The 19,647-nt window shown below is 44.7% G+C and overlaps 1 protein-coding gene across 2 annotated transcripts in view; it reads right to left on the reverse strand.

Moving 5' to 3' along the window:
- Window positions 1-1,436: 1,436 nt before the first annotated feature.
- Window positions 1,437-19,647, reverse strand: part of HEG1 (heart development protein with EGF like domains 1) — an 89,865-nt gene continuing 71,654 nt past the window's right edge. For both annotated transcript variants that reach the window (XM_053220963.1, XM_053220964.1), the window contains exons 16-18: window positions 12,671-12,758; window positions 9,404-9,578; window positions 1,437-6,683 (exon numbers count right to left, since the gene is read on the reverse strand). In XM_053220963.1, the coding sequence (XP_053076938.1) occupies window positions 6,534-6,683; window positions 9,404-9,578; window positions 12,671-12,758 (413 nt within the window). In that variant the 3' untranslated portion in view covers window positions 1,437-6,533. The remainder of the gene's footprint in view (window positions 6,684-9,403; window positions 9,579-12,670; window positions 12,759-19,647) is intronic.

Below are 19,647 nucleotides of genomic sequence, written 5' to 3' on the forward strand. Positions count from 1 at the left end.
ACAATTTTGCATTCATTAATCCCTTCATGATATGGGGAGCAGGTGGAGGGACGGGGAAGGGAATTGTCAATACTTTGACAGCAAGTCCAAGGTCTTTAGGACCAGTTACTAATGAATCAGCTTCGGTCTGACATCATGATCTGGGACAAACAGCCATGACATTTAGAGAATGTCTTTACCAGTGGTCAGAGCCCAGGCCTTCTGATGGTACTTTAAGTTTTTATGAGGGCAATAAAAATCAACAAGTGTCTTTATTCCTGGCATCTCTCTTCTTTCTGGAGTTCATGCTTGCTGCGTGAGATGGTTGCATGATGCCACAACCCAGTTCTGGGGATGTCAGAGATATCTTGGCCATCTAGTACCCCGTACAGAAGGACTCTGGCCTATCTAATCTATAGATTATGCCCCTTACCTTTCGTCACTTCCCAAGCAACTGGAACAACTCCGTGTACATTGGTGAAGTCCTTTTACAGATATTTTTTAGGTCTTTACTTACTGGCAAATCGATGCCTGAGGTGGAGGCACAACATTCCCGGGTCAGATGCACAAGAAGGGCAAGCGCTCCGGCCAGCTTGTCAGTGGACAGCGTTGGACCCATTTTAGGTCCCAAACAGATACCAGGGGTGAGTGGGTCGGAAAATGCCATGATGTTTATCACGTCTGGCTGAGCTGGGTAGGAAAAAGAGAGGGGTCAGTCCTGGACTCCTGTGAAGATCTCAGTTGGGGTGGCCTGGGAAAGCGGAGTTGGGTCAGGACAGGAGAGTGCTGCTGGTCATCTCCATTCTGAGATGTTTGAGGGACTGCAACCCTGATCTAGTCTGCCCGAAGTTCACCATCATGCACCAAGCTGCCATTATTAGCCTCTCCTAGTGCCCAACGTTTCTGTCATAAAGCATCCAAGAGGTTCATCCATCCCTGTCATGAAAGGCACTGAAGGAAGCAAATAATTAATGAACATACATCTAGCCAGGCAGCCACATTCACTGGCCAGCGTAAGGGTAAGGCTCAGGCTCATGGCCCATCTCTTCAAGTTCCACGAATTCTCCCTGCCACAGAGCACAGACATGCTTATAGCCCTTCCCCCTTCAAGATGGGAAGAGTTGGCCTGGGGTGGTAGAGGGGGCCATTCAGGAGGAAATGTTTAACATCTGAATTGGTTACCTAAACTCTCCAATCCACAGAAAGAAAAGTAAGGTAAACAAAAGCAGGTGTTATACCTGAATTAGGCTTTTTATCATTTAGGTCAGTGTGACTGTCCATCCACCCATCATCAAAAGTGTCTTTCCTCACTGTGCTGGGCACTGAGGATACAGAAATGACTCAATCCCTAGATTTGCCATGCAAGAGTTCACTGCACAGTCCCACTGTTAACTTGTGAAGGGTAACTTGCTGTACTCTGGTCTAATTAGCTTGTTAGTATGAGAAAAACACACAAGGAAAATGATATTCATTTTATTGCATCATTTACTGACTAGAACGCCAGACTTAAAGTAGGTATAAGTATAAAAATAACCAAATTCTTACAAATAATACTTTGCTGCTACAGTACTGAATAATTAGTGGAGGTTGCAATTATAATACAACTTTAAATAACATTCTCATAATGGTTTTAACACAATCAACCAGGGGCTAAGGTTTAAAGGTTTGCAAAAAGAAACTCGGGACAATGTGAAAACTCAAGAAGTTCATATCCCAGCTACACGCTTCATTTAACCATAAATCCAGCAACACAAACAGTAACAAAACTCACAGCAACCCAGGATGAAAGACATTTTTTTTTTTAAAGAAACAGGCCAAGGTAATACAGAAATCTGTGTTAGTTTCCCAGGCAGACCTGGTTCCATCCCACTTCTGTCCAGTCCCATCCTTCCTACACAAGAACTCTGCACCTGCAGTGCATGTCCAAAAATACATATAAAACCAGAATCTAATATGCAGATCCTTTGAAAGCCTCTTAAAAAATGCAAAGAGGACAAAGCTGGTCTAAGACCTGTCTCTTTGTAAACCTTAATTGTCCCCTTTGGTTTCACAGGCTTTTCTGTGAGCAGTTGACACCAACTAGGATGGATTATAACACTATTGAAAAGATATTTTAGCACAACAAATTCACTGACATTTAATACTTTGATGTTTCTTGTATTTTAACCAGTTTCCTTCTCTGGGGATTTAAGAAAAAAAAAAAAGAAAGAAAAACAGAACACATACTCAAAAGACAATTCTACAAAACCATATCTCTCTTCCAAAAAGGCACATGAGAGCCTCAGAATGATGCTTTGTCAAGAAGGAGGAAAGGACAGGTCCCTTTTAACTCCACACAAGTCTTCACATAGAAAAATATCTTTGATATTAAGGGCAGTTTTAAAGATAGAAAATACTGAACTTTGTATTCTTTCTGTCTCCAAAGAAGTACTCTTGCTTTGAAATCAGTGTAAGTATCTTAGAACTATGGGTCTCAACCCTACTTTGGGGTACACTGGGCTGACCTAAGCCAGGAGCAACTAGAATGCTCAGCTTTGGCTTCTTCAGGCAAAGTTCCCAGAGTTACCGCGCACCTGGGCACTTCACCAGTGGGCAAGATGGCTTCATGGAGGCCCCACAAAGCCACGTGTGAGGATGACCCTAATGTGCCTGCTCTGGGAACTTTGACATCTGAAAAATATCGTCCTTCAAAAACATTTTCTCTGGCAGCCATCCTGCCTTGTCTTGCAAAGATGCTGCCCTTCTGTTTGGGCCAACTTCTTAAGAATTACCTCTTGAAGAGCTTAATACTCACATCTTTGTTTATAATTTCAAATGCTATCAGCCAGCTTGATTACACTACCCATTCAACAGTTTTGGCTCTAAATGACTTAGCTGCTTCTGAAAATAAAATTTCGTCAAAGAAGGAAGATTTGTCAGCATTTAAGACATTCAACTGAATATGTTCCCAATTTCTGATAACGTTCACAAAAATGTGCTTCCAGTATGTGGGAGCCATAGCCTTACCATGGGAACGAGGCCAAACAGCCCTGAGATGGACATCTAAGTCTGGCTGTGTTTGTCAGAAACCTGGGTCATCGCCTTACCCTTCCTACACTCAAAGCCACGCACCAGTATGCTTCTTGCTAAGCACAAGCCAGTCGCTATTAATGATGACCTCAAGTGTCCAAGAAATATATGCAATAACAAACCCGAAAGGACTTTTTCCAAAAGGATTCAACTTTTTTTTTTTTTGCATTTCATCTCATTAGTTTAGTTAATGCTTAATAATATTAAGGTTATTTATTTTTTCTTAAGTATATTTTAAGCCCAGTCTCTCAAGCCCTCTTTGACATTTAAGGTACACTTAGACGGCGAGGCATTCACCATGATGGCAAGGCAGGGAGAAGGGTTTGAATCCTGGCTCTTCAAGGCAAGATATTTTTCCTCTCTGGAAGTTCACACGTACAAGAAACGGACACTCTCATGCATACTTCACAAGGGTGTGGTGAGTGAGGCCAGGGACGTTGCACAGAGCCTGGCCATAGTGGGAACCACCAGAGATTCTGGCTGTGACAGGTAGACTTCGTAAGTTGTCTCCAGTGTCCTGGGCTGACTCATGGGGCAGAGAGGAAAAGACAGGAGAAATAAGAGCCCCTGGAGTTTAAAGAAAACCCACAGTTGCCAGGTGGCTGGCAGGTGAGTCCCATCCTGCTCTGAGAGTCCCAGCAAAGTGCTTCCGCTTGCTACAGGACGCATGGTTTCTATTCAGTCAGCTCTCCCTGCAGAAGTTTAAGCCTCTCAAGAGCAGTTAAGTGTCACTTTTCCCTTCCACCTTCCCCTAGCTGTGGGGCCCCAGGGAGGCAGGACCACGGTATTTCTATGAGCACAGATCACACATTCCAGGTATAGGGGCTGATACCGAGCACCTATACCGGAGCTGAGAGCTTCTGCTTGCCAGGGGTGCCCCAGCCCTGTCCCTTCAATCCAGCAGCTGCTGCTGTCCTATTGGTTGTTTGCCCTAGGCCCAGGCAGGGTCCTTTAGGAGGTATTAACCCCAGGCCGGGGCAAAGCCAGCCTCTCCTTTCCTCACTCAGGGTGGCAGCTGGCACCGGATAACAATCATGCTGTTTGCATACCTTCTTAGACCCTCACGCTTTTGAGATACACTTTCTCCAACCCCACAGCCTCCTAGAAATGAGATACATATGAACTTAACATTGTACGGGTCCTCCTTTTTTCACAGTAAATGAAAAACAATATTCTTAATCCATTTCATGTGCACAAAACGTACTCACAGGAAAGCATTCTTGGAACTCACAGGACACTGTTTTCTGGACTTTGGGATTCTTCCCAAGAATGCTTTTGAGACAGAACACTTCATTTTATGTAACTTCTAGCTTCTAGTCCTGACACAGGAGATGATTTGTCAGCTGTGATGTCATCCAACACCCTTAGCTGAGTAAGCCTGGGAATAGCTCCCCGCCATGGCTCTGGGTCCCTGGGAGGAGCAAGGATCAATACCAAGAGCCAGGAAGCTAGGCTACTCGCGAGACAGCCAAGCCTGTCGGCTACGGTGAGCCGGGGTGCAGGGGCTCAGAGCTCTCCAGTTAGATGCAAGACCAGGAGGCACAAAGGGCTGTTTGCTTCCCCAGAGAGATCCAAGACCCAAGGATTCTGAAAGGTGATGCTCTGAAATTTTAAGTCGGCATCCACTGACAAAAACAGAATTCTTTGCGTATCTCGGGAGATGAGTGCAATTTAACGACTAAGAAGCATCACACCTGATTTGTGTTCCTGGCTCGTGGAGACCCCGGGACACAGGAGTTGACACTTAAGACTGGTAGGACGAGGATTACATAAGAATAAGGATGAGATGCATTCTAAAAAGAGAACTCTGAGAAAACCACACCCAAGACTGAACTGTCCCCGAAGGCTACACCGCTTCCATAAATGCAGGTGCCACGGAGCTCCAAGCTTCAGGATGGGAACAATTCTTTTGCCACTGTGTTCTCATCCCAAAACAGGATGTTTCAAAAGCAGATGATGAGAACAACTGCAGTTCCCCAAGCAGCAGTTAAAGACGCTGAGTACGGGGTATGCCCCCTCCTCCCAGGACCCATCTCGCAGGCATAATAAATAAGACAGGTGGAATTTCCTTCCCAAAGGCAAACTCTCAACTCCTTAACTGGCCACAAGTCTTTAGCTCTCCAATGCTGACTTAAATGATGTTTCTGGAGGGAACCATGCAGTAGTATAAAGAGGTACAAATTACTGCATGAGTGAAAATAAGTTATTCAGTGAATAAACAGCTTTGAGCAGTTGGTTGAAAGTTCGCACTGAGTCAGTGGACAAGATCTGGGATACAATCAAAGAAGGCTGCACTAGTAAGGAAGCAGACTCACGGATGGGACGTGTGGCTCTATCCCAGCTCCCTAGGCTTCCTCAGGAACCCACATGGCTTCCCAAAGCACTGGGTTTCAGGAAACTGAACGTGCCCCATCAGCCTGCTCCTTTCACCACATTCAGCTGCGGAGACTCCATCAGGCTGCTTTTCCATTAGTGGTGGAATGCCCCTCAGACCCAATCTGCATTCTGCTCTCCATTTCTACTGCATACACATAGTACTTGGGCCTCAAAGGTGGGGGGCGAGGCGCTCAGGGACGAGAAGCACCCCACCGCCTCCAGCTCTGAGAGTCCCCCACCAGGGCCCTCGCCCAGCGCCTGTGCCCACTGCTGCCTGCTGGGCCTCACCACAGGCAGGGGGCGCCTCTACTGAAAACCACGTGGAGCTTGTTTTGCCCGGATCCAGACTTATTTGAAAAAGTGGGATGTAACTGCAGAGGGAAAAATTACTCCTAAATAAACGTGTCACCTTGATTGAAAAACAAAGTGGAGTGTGTGCTGTGCCTCATAAATTTCAATTCCTCATTTTGAGGGTGGGCTTGGAAACTGCAGGAGACCTAGAAGCCCACGAAAATACTGTATGTTCCCCTACAGCATCTCCAAACCTTAGCGGTATGTTTATCATCGTCATCTGTTGTTGAGCATGTAGATACTGGGCAGGAACACAACAAAAGAGCCAGTGCTCTGCCGTAAATTAACCACCACCCAACTGAGGCCTATGGAGGTGTCTGAGGAAGAGAGGCCTTCTTTCTGGAACAGTCTTGAAACAAATCCAAAAGGAGACCTCCCTATCCAATTTACTAAAGTGCAAACTGAGGAAAGACTAGGTCCTGGTGAAGGTGCCTGACCATGTGCCTGGCTAACAGCCAGCCCTCGGCCGGTGGCGGCTGCTGAACTCAGAGACTCCTGGTACCGGCCCACGTTCACGTTCACAGTAACAGTGAAGGTGCCTAACAAGCAGCCCTCAGTTCCACGTCCCCGCATCCATCTGTCTCCTTCCACTGTGGTTACGCCCCTCACGCCTGTCCCGCTTCCTGCTTGCCATTCACATGTGGCTCCGCGAGTCCTGGGAGCAGCCAGTATTCGCGGGCCCCCCCGGTACAGTACTCTGAGCAGCCGAGATCCCGCAAGTTGCTCAGAGCAGTGGGCCCTCCCTCTCTCTTCCGCACTTAGAAATAGTCTCTTCTCCTGCTCTCATCACTGATGAAAGATGGGTTATACTGTCCAGGGAAGATGCACGAGTGCCGTGACCCCGGCAGTCCAGTGTAGGCCGGGTAGAGTCCATTTCGTTCAAGTTCAGGATTCCTTACACCTGTGGGCTGGTAGTCAGAAAGAAAAGGAGAAAAGTCAATTTATTATTCATGGATCTAATTTAATGTGTGTGTGGTTTTGTTTTTTTAAGAATAATGCTATGTTTTAACAAACCTACGATGGAGGCAGCTAAACACAGCAGCAGGGCCCGACCCAGAAGTCAGGACCTTCCAGGCCCTCTTTTCGTGAACCCTGGGATACTTTTGCCTATATTTCATTTTTTCTTTCTTTTCTTTCTTGCTTTCTTTTCTTTCTCTCCTTCCTTCCTTCCTCCCTCCCTCTTTCCTTCCTTCCTCTCTCTTTCTTTTCCTCCCTCCCTCCCTCCTCTTTCTCTTTCTTTCTCTCTTTCTCTCTCCCTTCCTTCCTTCCTCCCTCTCTTTCTTTCTTCCTCCCTCCCTCCCTTTCCTTTTTCTTCCTTTTCTTTCTTTCTCTTTCTTTCTTTCTTTCTTTCTTTCTTTCTTTCTTTCTTTCTTTCTTTCTTTCTTTCTTTCTTTCTTTTCTTCCTTCTTTCCCCTCCCCTCCCCTCCCCTCCCCTCCCCTCCCCTCCTCTCCTCTCCTCTCCCCTCCTCTCCTCTCCTCTCCTTTTTCTTAGTAGGTTTCATGCCAGCATGGAACTCAGTGCAGGCTTGAACTCATGACCCTGAGATCCAGACCTGAGCTGAGGGGCGCCTGGGTGGCGCAGTTGGTTAAGCATCCGACTTCAGCCAGGTCATGATCTCGCGGTCCGGGAGTTCGAGCCCCGCGTCAGGCTCTGGGCTGATGGCTCAGAGCCTGGAGCCTGTTTCCGATTCTGTGTCTCCCTCTCTCTCTGCCCCTCCCCCGTTCATGCTCTGTCTCTCTATGTCCCAAAAATAAATGTTGAAAAAAAAAAAAAAAAGGCCTGAGCTGAGATCAAGAGTTGGACACTTAGCTGACTGTGCCACCCAGGTGCCCCTGCCTATATTTTAAAAGGAGATTAAAAAAACTATCAAGGGGAGCCCAGCGATTTTAGACCAACACTGGAAAAGACCTGGGCTAATTATCAAGATTATTACCTGATTATTACCAGGTGTGTCTGTCTCTGTGGCCCACAATGGCTTTAAATCCTCCCTGGCATTTAGCAGAACACTGCTGTCTCTGCCATGAATGGGGAGTTGACTTTTGCAAGGTCATAGGACCTGCTGTCAAAGGTGGAGTGAGGACCTCAGAGCGGGAGGCCAACAATGATTCTCAGGTGTCTCTGACCAGATCCTAGCATCATGACTACCTAGCTGATGTGCAAAAGAAGCCCCCAAGGAATGACATGGCTACTTTGAGGAGGCCCCACTGAGGACCACCAGGAGAAAATGCTTGCCTGGCAGAAAGAAAACACTGGATACGGCATATAATGAACGTGAATCCTAGGGGTGCCCAAAGTACACCTGAGACCACTGTGAGGGACAGCCTTCTCAGGTGACAAGCTGCTTCACGCCATAAGCGTAGGCCCTGCTTCTACAGACTGCTCAGCCTATTTCCGATGTGCAGATGGGGCTGGTCTAAGTTCCTGATGATATCTATTTAAGGCAACTCTTTAGCTAACTCCATGGAAACGAAGAGGAGTTGGTCCTACGACACCACGGGTGTCTGTTTGTCCCTATGTGATCTCACCACGCTGGGGTGAAGAGTCCCTAGTAAAATGTGCAAGTGTGCGGGCACACTTGGGTAAGCCCCCTGCTTGGTTAGCAGATATCTGCAGATACATGGCTGCAGTTATTAGAGTAAAAGGAGTTCCCAGACTGAGAAGGAAGCAAAGCACTTATGCAGAAACATCAGTGGGAACATTTCAACTAGCGCTGTTTGTGTCTGTGTTTATTTTTCCCCTTATTCCCCTTGTTCTTCCTCCAGTTTCAAGTTCTTCAAAGGGTCCACTATTAACAGCATCCTTAGCGTGAACCCCTCCCATCCAAAGTCTGAACCCTCAAGGTTAGTCCCCATAGTAACCAGAGGTGTTGTGACTTCGGTCACAGGATTGCCTAGTGCTATTAAGTTGCCACAGGGCAAGGTTTCATGTTTATTGCTACCTCAAACGGGTCTACATGGGATGAGAGGTCACCTATGTCTGTTTACTTTTCAGCTCAGGGTTGTGTTTGCTGGAGGGCTGAGGCAGCGCGATGGTGAAATGAACCAGGCAGCACATGGGAATAAGACAGGGGTAATTCAATGTGGGACAGAAGGAGCAAGGGTTCAAGGTAGTCTACTATCTTTCCAAATGATGCAGTCCAGGGCTGGGTGCAGTCAATTATTGAAGACCTACTGAGTGAATACTCTTCTAAACCTCTGAGAAGTGCTTGTTGAGGATGACATTGAATTGTTCTCTTTATACCTGTTTCTAATCCCCCAGTTTTAACTACCCAAACCACAGGAGGTAAAGCATGTGCAAGGGCCACAGGCTAAATGTCACTGAATTTTCTCTCAGTTTCCAATCTTATATCTTAAAAGCAAATTCCGTAACAAGAAGGGTTACTGCTACGACCCCATGAAAGTAATGTGTTCTGTGGAAATATCCTTTATATCTTGATGTCAAAACTAATAGACACCATGCAAATAGATCGTAAGTAAACTGAATATTAAATTATGTAAATAGGAGGCTCATGCCACCATTCTCTTTAACCCTCAACTGACTGGTAGCGTCTTTACCACCAAACACAGTCCAGAGGGAATCGTCAGAGGGAACTGGAGCCTGAGCTGCACCAGGCAAAGGGATACGCACCGAGTAATACACATCCGTCATCTGGAGGAGGTTTTTGGTACTTCCATTCTCATGCATTTCAATAGCTTCTCGGCCCCAGTCTTGTGAGCGAGGGTTCTTGGGGTACTCAGCATAGGGAGACATTTGGAAATCCCCACTTTTGAAGATGAGTTTGCTTATGTCATTTTTACTCTTTCTGTGGAATGAAAAACATTTGGAAATTTAAATGAAAAAGTTCTGTAAAGAAGTGATATCTGTGAAAGCACGTTCTATTAGTTTAGAAGGTAAATTAGACTGAAAGCTACCATTATATTCTTCTGTAGATGTCCACTGAAAAATGGCATTATTATTATTTTTAGTGTTTGCCTAAAACAAGTGAAAATGCAATTAGATGCAAAAAAAAAATGCAAAACAAAAAAGTCTTCCAACTCGAAGGGACAGGTTACCAGGGACAGAGAGGACAAACACAGCTGCAGCGAGGCAGACAGTCTCTTCTGGGGACAGAGGTTGCTGCCTCACGGTGGAGCCAGGGAAATCAGGGTCATAAATTCCCAGAATGCTGGCACCAAAGGGCCTTTAGGATTCTTCAGTCCAGTGGTTCCAAACCTGCCTGAGCACGAGAATGTACATGGAAGCTTCTAGATCACACCAAGATTTACTAAAAAGAGGAGCTCTGGGGATGAGACAGTTCTGGCTTTGCAAAGAGATGAGACTTGTTCCCCAGGTCACATTTTGCTGCTAGCAAAGTGGGACTAGAGTTCAGGCCTCCCGCTTCACCAGCCAGTGCCCTTTTACCACATGAGGCTACTTCACAGACCATAAAAACAGGATATTTCACCTGCAAAAATGCCCACCTGTTTATAGTTCCCACACACATTCTCCTTTCAGCAGGTTAGGGAAAGCCCAGGATAAGTTCCCTACCTGTGAGGGTTCACTAGCTAGAAATGGTTGAAATACGTGTGATTTGGGGTGCCTGGGTGGCTCAGTTGCTTAAGTGTCAGACTCTTGGTTTCAGCTCAGGTCATGATCTCACAGTTCATGGGATCAAGCCCCGCATCAGGCTCTGTGCTGACAGTACAGGACCTGCTTGGGATCTTCTCTCCCTCTCTCTCTGCCCCTCCCCTTCTCTCTTTCTCTCAAAATAAATAAACGTTAAAAAAAAAAAAAAAAAGAAATATGTGTGATTCACTTATCGAATGGGCCTAGGACCAGACATTTTTAGTTACATTTGCCCTGGGTAAGATATTCTGAAGTTTCTTCCTTTTTACCTCACTTTCCTATAAATAAACTTTCTGGGAAGGCATGAAATGACTCAGGGTCATAAAACCAAATGTCCAGCATGTGGCTTAGGCGTTGTCTTTCCTTGCATGTTAAGAACAGACCTGCCACTGTGTTGCTCCCTGGAGGGCAGGGCATCCGGTTTCAAACAATGACTTACTAATTCACAGTCACCTTCCCTTTGCAGCCCATGGTCACAGGCTCCTTCTCCAGACGGTTATACTACCTGGTACTGCACCCTTAGAAAATATGAGACTTACGTCTCCTTGAGGTTTAATCCCTCTAGCTTCTAGTCTCATACCCAGGATTTTATTTCCACTCATAGTTTGTCTTTGATGATTTGGTGGTAACTTTGTAAATGACAGGCAAAGGACCATGTTCCCGAATGGGCAGTTAGGGTACACTGCTCTCTGCAGCCTTCCTAGAGGTGAAGGATATCTTAAAATGTCATTCATGCCAACGGTCAAAAAGATAACTTGCTATTTTGGGAAGTGCCATCCATCTGTTGCATCAGAGAAATTCCTGCCATTTATAATCATCTAAATCAGAGGTCATAATTTTCCCTTATCTGAATAGATAATCACTGAGAATCCAACTCCTTCCTTTCTCTTCCTTTTCCAGTAGAAACTCAATCACACTGGCTTCCAGGAGGCCCAGAGCCAAGCCTCGTGCTGAGCACCTGCTCACCCCATGTGCCTGCTACAAATTGTTTACTGCTAAATTATCTCAGGTAACCCTCTTCATCTTTGCTTCTAAATGTGCCCAAAGTGTACACACCAGTGGTTGTAGTATATTCAGACTTGTGCAACCATCATCACAATCAATTTTACACTTCCATCACCCCCAAAAGAAACCCCTTACTCCTTGGCCATTACTCCCCAGTCCCCACTCCCCCTCCACCCCAGCCCTAGACAACCATTAATCTACTTTCGACCTCTATTAGATTTGCCTATTTTGAACATTTCATATAAATGGAATCATATAGTAGGTGGTCTTTTGTGACTGACTTCTTTCACTTAGTATAATATTTTCAAAGTTCATAAACTCTATAGGTTGTGTCAGTACTATGCTCCTTTTGATGGTTGAATAATATTCCATTGTGTGGCTATATCCCATCTTGTCTATCTATTCATCAGTTGGTAGATATTGGGGTTATTTTCACCTTTTGGCTCCTATGAATAATGCTGCTATGAACACTCATGTACATGTTTCTGTGTAGATACGTGGAGACACACATATTCAGTTCTCTCCGTAGCTACCTCAGAGCAGAGGTGCTGGGTCAAATGGCAACACTATGTTTCACTTTCCCAGGAACTGCCAGACTTTTTCAAAGCCGCTGCACCATTTTGTGTTTCCACCAGCAGAGTGTGAGCATTCTAATCTCTCCACATCCTCACCAACATTTGCTATTTTCTTTCTTTCTTTTTTTTTTAAATAGCCATTTTAGTGGGTGCGAAGTGGTATCTAATGGCAATTTCATTTGCATTTCCCTAATGGCTAATGATACTGAGCATTCTTTCATGTGCCTCCTGGCCATATGTTTATCCCGTTTGGCGAAATGTCTATTCAAGTTCTTTGCCCATTTTTAAATTAGGTTGCATCTTTATTATTGAGTTGTAGAATTCTTAATATATTCTAGATACAGTCCCTTATTAGACATAGGACTTTCACACACTTTCTCCTGTTCAGTGGGCTGTGTTTTCATTTTCTTGATAATGTTCTTTGAAGCACAGAAGTTTTTACTTTTGATGAAGTCCAATCTATCACTTTTTTGTTGCTTGTGCTTTTGGGTATTCTCTTTTAGTAAAGGAAATAAAGTCCCATGTGGTATCCTTTTCTTTGTTCAATGGCACTACCTATCAGGAATTTCCCTTTCTCCTTTTTTTAATGGTTCAGTCATACATTATGATTTAATACTGCGAACCACCCCAACCATTCTTTAAAAGAGTAAAAACTGACCTGTGCTTAGCAGAGGCAAAGAGAAATAGAATGTGAACCCCCATCACTCACCGGCAGCAGGTAACAATCAGCGCAATGCCTAGAATAAGGAGAAGCCCGCCTCCTGCTGCTGCAATCACCACGGTGATCAGCTGATAGGCTAAACAGGTTAAAAAAGGATAAAAGTGGACAGGTAAGAGGTAATAAATAAATAAATGCATACGAAGGAGTGATTCCCTCCCCAGCCCATAGCTATCATCAGGCCTTAGCTGGGGACCTCACCTTTCATTCCTGGGCCCCTAGGAAGGGCTCCTCAAGGCCAGCACTGCATTTTCTCTGTTGGAGAATAGTACAGTATACTACCCCAAATATTCCTTGTTGGCATGCTTATTTTGAGCTGATTATTTTTGAGAAACTGCAACACAGGAGAAGCTCTGAAAAGAGCAGGAGTAACCCTCGGGTCGCCTGGCCGGTTCAGTAGGTTAAGGGTCTGACAGCTCAGAGCCTGGGGCCTGCTTCAGATTTTGTCGGCTTCCCCCTCTGCCCCTCCCCCGCTCATGCTCTGTCTACCTCTGCCTCTGCCTCTGCCTCTGCCTCTGCCTCTACCTCTGTCTGTCTCTCTCTCTCTCAAAAATAAAATAAACATTAAAGGGGCGCCTGGGTGGCTCAGTCGGTTGGGCGGCCGACTTCGGCTCAGGTCATGATCTCACGGTCCGTGAGTTCGAGCCCCGCGTCGGGCTCTGTGCTGACAGCTCAGAGCCTGGAGCCTGCTTCAGATTCTGTGTCTTCCCCTCTCTCTGCCCCTCCCCTGTTCATGCTCAGTTTCTCTCTGTCTCTCAATAATGAATAAACGTTAAAAAAATTTTTTAAATCAACATTAAAAACAATTTAAAAAAAAAAAGAGCAGGAGTAACCCTTTTGTAAGGGAGATTTACATTAGAAAAGGGGCCTATGCCGGGAAGGCTGCTGTGACCAAAGATCATTTTTTCAACAAAGAGAACTGGTCTTCCCCGCCAGGCAGCCTTTGTTGACCTAACATTTCCTCCTCTTACCTTCACTGACTTGCCTTTGCAGCCCCTGACACCTAGCCCTTTCCTTAACTCAGAAGGGTATATAAGCATCAAATATCTGGCTGCCTTTGAGCCTCATATCTTTGTGGGGTTCCTGTGTGTGCTATATAATTAAAATGGTTTTATTTTTCTCCGGTTAATCTTTTACTGAGGGGAGGGAGGTACGGTTCTAGAAGGATAGAGGGGGAAATTTTTTTCTTTCTCTACCTACACTGTTTTGAGAAGACTTATCCTTTCTCAGCCACTCCTAGAATGGTGCATGGATCCCAAATTCTACCTGTAGACCAGCCCCGATGTCATTTTCACTAACAGAAAACTAAAGGAGATGCATGAAGTCTTCAAAAACTGAATCTGTTGGTTTTAACAACTGTTCTAAGATTTTATCCTTCCTACTTTTTTTTTTCTCACTTAAGATGGGTGCATTTTATTATGTGTAAATTAGGCCTCCAGTAAAGTTGTTTTTTAAAAAAAGTAATGGAGAAAATAGAGAAACATTTCTTGACTACTTCCCACACTTTGATATTAATTGTTTTTAAAGTTTTTGAATTGATGATGATAAAGTAGATATAAAAATTCTTTATTTGGTTTTAGGTTCTTACTTGATAAGATAAAAAGTAGGCAACCCTATATTATAAGAAATATTACTGGTCAACTAAGTCTAGAGTTTGGGAATCACTGCATGAACCATGCTAGGCACTGAGTTGTTCACTGAATACATACAAACTGGATTTAACTACCAGATACTAGCAGTCATGTATGTAAGCACACATATCATATGTAATAAACAATATTAACATTTTAATTAATTGATTTTATACCTGCATATTTCTGGCAAAATTACATTTTCAATAAAGTATTCAGAGGCACCTGGGTGGCTCAGTGAAGCGCCTGACTTCGCCTCAGGTCAGGATTGCCCGGTTCGTTGAGTTTGAGGCCCATGTCAGGCTCTGTGCTGACAGCTCAGATTCTGTGTCTCCCTCTCTCTACGCCCTACCCCTGCTAGCTCTCTGTCTCTTGCTCTCTCGTAAAAATAAATAAACATTTAAAAGAAAAAGTCTATTCAGTATTCGGATTGGTTTTTTGTTGTTTTGGAAATATAATTAAAATTGTGTTCCCAGGTTGTAAGGTGTAGGATGTTTAAAAAGGGCCAATAACCAGACTTTCTATAGTAAATTAAGACTGGAAACATGTTCTCTTGGTATTCAGGTAAAGTCAAAGTAATGTGCAGAGCTGACAGCAAGCAGACTGTGTGATAAAAGCAAATAGAAGCTATCCAACCACTTACCTATCATTTATTTAAATAAATAGCACAGAAACCTGATTATCTTGAAAAACCATCAGTATTAAGGCATATAGGAAGCAAAGGCAAACCACGGAATGAGCTAATCCTCTCCCACATCTCCTGACACCTGTATTCAAGTTTCACTTTCAACAAAATCTCTTGAATCTGTTGACTTTTCTTTGTCCCCACCACCACCACCCTAAACTGCCATCAACTTTTGACCAGGCAATGGCAACCCCCTCAACTCACTTTCCGTTGCCCAGTCCTGCTCACTCATTTCAAAGAACAAGTCTGATCAAGCCATTTCTCTGCTTTAAAATCCTACAGTGGCTTCCTTTGTTCCTAATGAAAGGCCGAAGTCTACTCCTGCTTCACCCTCCACACCAAGTTCAAATTTTCCCACTTCCAGCAAAACGAGCAGGCACTCATTTTAGAAGCCACCCTTGCAACTGGCTGCCAGTTGTGGCAGAGTCCTCCTTGGAACAAAAGTTTTGTCTAAAAAGAAACACAGATGGGGGTGCCGGGATGGCTCAGTTGGTTAAGCGTCTGACTTTTGATTTAGGCTCAGGTCACGATCTCATGGTGAGATCGAGCCCTGCTTTTTGGGCTCTGCGCTGACAGTGTGGAGCTTGCTTTGGATTCTCTCTCTCCCTCTCTCTCTGGCCTTCCCCTGCTCACTCTCTCTCTCTCTCTCAAAATAAAGAAATAAATGTTAAGAAAGAAAGAAACAAACAAACAAACACACAAACACACACAGATGGAGTAGACCAGTGCTTCTCAAACTATCTGCTGCCAAAGACCAGTTCTTCTTTGTTGGTGATTTTGGATATTGTTTTCAAATTAAAAAATACAGCCTCATTGACAATTCCTGCCTTTCCCTATAGGCACCAATCATGAACTTCCGTTTCTCCATTTTTTAAGGAGTCCTGTGGACTGGTTGTATAAAATAAAATAAAGCTTTCATGCTTGGATGTCACAGCCATATCGAATTAACATAAACGTTCCCAGGTGCTCCCTCTCCAGTTTCGTATTACTCCTGTCCTAGTCCAGGAACGGTCCACAGAGCACATTTTGAGTAGCAAAGGTACAGACCAGCGTTTCTCAAGCTTTCCTGTACATCTGAGTCACCCAGAGGGCTTGTGGGAACACAGATGCCTGGTCCCCAGCCTGAGAGATTGAATTCTGTAGGTCTGGAGTAGGGCCAAGAGGAGAGATGATCTCTGGCAAGACTCCGGGGCATGGTGGTGCTGCCAGACTGCAGACCAGACGTGGGGTGGCACTGGCTTCAACTGCACAGTAGAGAAAAGAACACTGTACTGAAAACAGAGGACCTCACGCACATGAGCATAAATGGCTGGAAGGGGATCCACCAAAACATTCATAGAAGTTGGCGCTGCCTTGGGAAATCATGGCTAAACTTCTACTTTCTTCTTTGTGCTTTTCTATACTTCCCAAATGTTATTCATATACACACACACACAACCTCCTCTTTTTTAAAGCGTATGTTCAATGCTCTTTGGCAGTTAGGTCTTATTACCGGGAACTTGTAATGAGCTTATGGACAAGATAACCCATAATTTTCTCCCTCATATGTGGTATCAAGTGAGTTCACGAACTAAAACAGATCTTTTGAACTTAAGACTGACCTTGGATTTATGATGAGGCCACATAATGATGTACAAGAGCATGGGGTTTGAATAAACACCAAATATAACATTTACAGTTTTGTGGGTGTTCTGTTTATTTATTGCGGTGAGACAGAAGGCAATGAGTGCTGTCTTAGGCTTGTCCATCCCATCCTTTCTTTGGAAGAGATTCTCCAGAATGATGAACTTGGAATTCTTAGTTCTACTTTCTCCTTGACATTTGTTGATATTTTACAGCCTATCTTTTCTTTATTCTTTTTGTAGTTTGATCATAGGTTGATGCTGCTGTCGTTGTTGGGAGCCCATTGTAGGCTTGGTCTTTCCTATAAGCTACATTTGTCCTTGTTTATATGCTCATTTGGATGAAAACTACTACAGGACTGTTTAGGCAGCCCCTCTCTGGGAACGTTCACACCCCTCATGTGCAGGTTACACCAGGGGTGGTTAGAGTGGGTTACGTTTGTGTTTATAGCACCATCCCTGGCTATAGCTGACTGGTCCAGGAGTAAACACATGATCCAAGTGGATCAGTCGGTTCCTTCCCAGGATTTGCAATTTGGTGAAGAGAGAGAGAGAGAGGGAGAGGGAGAGAGAGAGAGACAGAGAAAGAGCGCATACATGCCTTCTCTTTCAAAATGGTTGAACGGTGACATGTACTTGAAGTTGCCTGCTGAGTCTATTTTCAGTCATGTTGTCTGGGAAGGAGGGAAAGCCTGCACATGGACACACACAGCAAAGAGTGAAGGTGAGAGATAAAGATGGAGTCTTGTTAATGTGTAGTCTGAAGAGCAAGCCCCTAAGCTCCAGCTGCTGTGGTTCCCCACAATTCCCTGCTTCTTACTCCTTCTGACCCTGGAATTCCATGACACACCCCAGGATCCTTCCACTAAGCTGTCTTTTGTTGCTTAAGCTAGTGAGGCTGATTTACTCCAGAAGAACCTTAGCCAACTGTGATACTGTGATTTATAACAAGAAGTATATATTTGGTCTTACCCCTTCCTGGCACAAAGTTTTTAAAACCCTTGGAATTTCCTAAGTGAAGAGAACAGAAAGGTGTCTTTTGTTATATTAAAGAGGTGACTTTTGGAAAGTGCCTGAGGATGGAGGGCTGGTTGCCAGGAGAATCAACCATGTGATTAGAGGGTTGGAATTTTCGGTTCCCATCCCCTGACCTCTGGGGAGGGGAGAGGGGCTGGAGGTTGAATTCATCAATCGCCAATGACTTAGTCAATCATGCTGATGTAATGAAGCCTCCATAACAATCCAAAAAGACAGAGTTCACAGAGCTTCTGGGCAGATGAACATGCAGAGAGCTGGGGAGAGTGGCTCCCTGGGAGAGAACATAGAAAAACTCCCCAACCTTCCCTTGGGCCTTGCTCTGTGTGCCTCTTCCATCTGGCTGTTCATGAGTTACATCCTTTTATAATAAACTGGTGATCTAGTGAGTACACTATTTGAGTTCTGTGAGCTACTCTAGCAAATTAATGCAACCCAAGGAGGGTATTGTGGGAACACTGATCCACAGCTGGTTGGTCAGAAGTATAGGTAACAGGCACTCAGACTTGCAGTTGGCATCTGATGAGGAAGGGGAGACGGTCTTATGGGATCGAGCCTTTAACATGTGGGATCTGATGCTGTCTCCAGGTAGATCACGTCAGAAGTGAGTTAAGTGCTTGGTGGCATGGAAAAAACACACACGTCACAAATAGTGTCAGAACTGAACCAACCAGTACACCTTCTTTTAAAACTCTTGAGCCCATTACAGACTTTTCTAGGCGGCCACATTGTTGTATTTAAAAATTCCTTCAGCTATCCCCATGTTCCCCCTCACTGAGCTCATTAGTAATGCATGGTTAAAATTTTGCCTTTAAATCTTTCCATTCCTCTTGCCTTCAGAATCTCTGTTCACAGCATTCTTTTTCTTGTCTGTAGCTTGTGAAATGTGTCTTTCTCACATCTATAGGCTGTATGTGGCCATACCCAAGAGGAGATACAGAGCAATATTCCCCTCTCCCAAGCCCTGCTTCCTTTCCGTTCTGACACTGAGTGAGGTCAGTCAAGATTGCGTGAGATGTTGGCTTCAAGGGGAATGAAATTTCCAGATGACTTCTGGACAATTAATTATCTTTTTTCGTTCCTAAGCAGTTTAGTGCTGTCATCCTGGATGTTTGTTACGAGTAACTGACTCCTGCCAACACACAGCATTTCTACTGGTGTGAATCTTTTTAAAGCCTAGTGTAATAATACAGTGAATGCACTACAAGATACTTTATACATTGGTCACCAGATGGTGGGATGGGTGGGAAGACCATGTAGATCTTTAAGTTGAATGTTCTGGTTTCACTGGAAGCAGAGAAAGAGGTTCATATGTGGGGAAAACAGGCTCTAAATCCTTGCTGGCCATGCTAGGAGGTTGGTGGGGAAGGAGTCTCTGCTGAAGGAACACAGGACCTTTGAACAGAAAGAATGCTCTACAAAAAGGCATGTTGTTGGGGCGCCTGGGTGGCGCAGTCGGTTAAGCGTCCGGCTTCAGCCAGGTCACGATCTCGCGGTCCGTGAGTTCGAGCCCCGCGTCAGGCTCTGGGCTGATGGCTCAGAGCCTGGAGCCTGTTTCCGATTCTATGTCTCCCTCTCTCTGCCCCTCCCCTGTTCATGCTCTGTCTCTCTCTGTCCCAAAAATAAATAAACGTTGAAAAAAAAATTTTTTTTTTAAAATAAAAAAATTAAAAAAAAATAAACAAAAAGGCATGTTGTGAGGGGCACTTGGTGAGCTCAGTCTGTTAAGTGTCCGACTTTGGCTCAGGTCATGATCTCATGACTCATGGGTTCAAGCCCCGTGTTGGGCTCTGTGCTGACAGCTCAGAGCCTGGGGCCTGCTTCTGATTCTGTGTCTCCCTCTCTCTCTGCCCCTCCCCCACTCACGCCCTGTCTTTCTCTCTCCCTCTCTCTCTCTCTCTCTCTCTCTCAAAAATAAATAAAAATTAAAAAAAAAATTTTTTTTAATTTTTTTTTTTAACATTTATTTATTTTTGAGACAGAAAGAGACAGAGC

This window comes from Acinonyx jubatus, chromosome C2, assembly GCF_027475565.1.
Source record: "Acinonyx jubatus isolate Ajub_Pintada_27869175 chromosome C2, VMU_Ajub_asm_v1.0, whole genome shotgun sequence".
Taxonomy (NCBI): Eukaryota; Metazoa; Chordata; class Mammalia; order Carnivora; family Felidae; genus Acinonyx; species Acinonyx jubatus.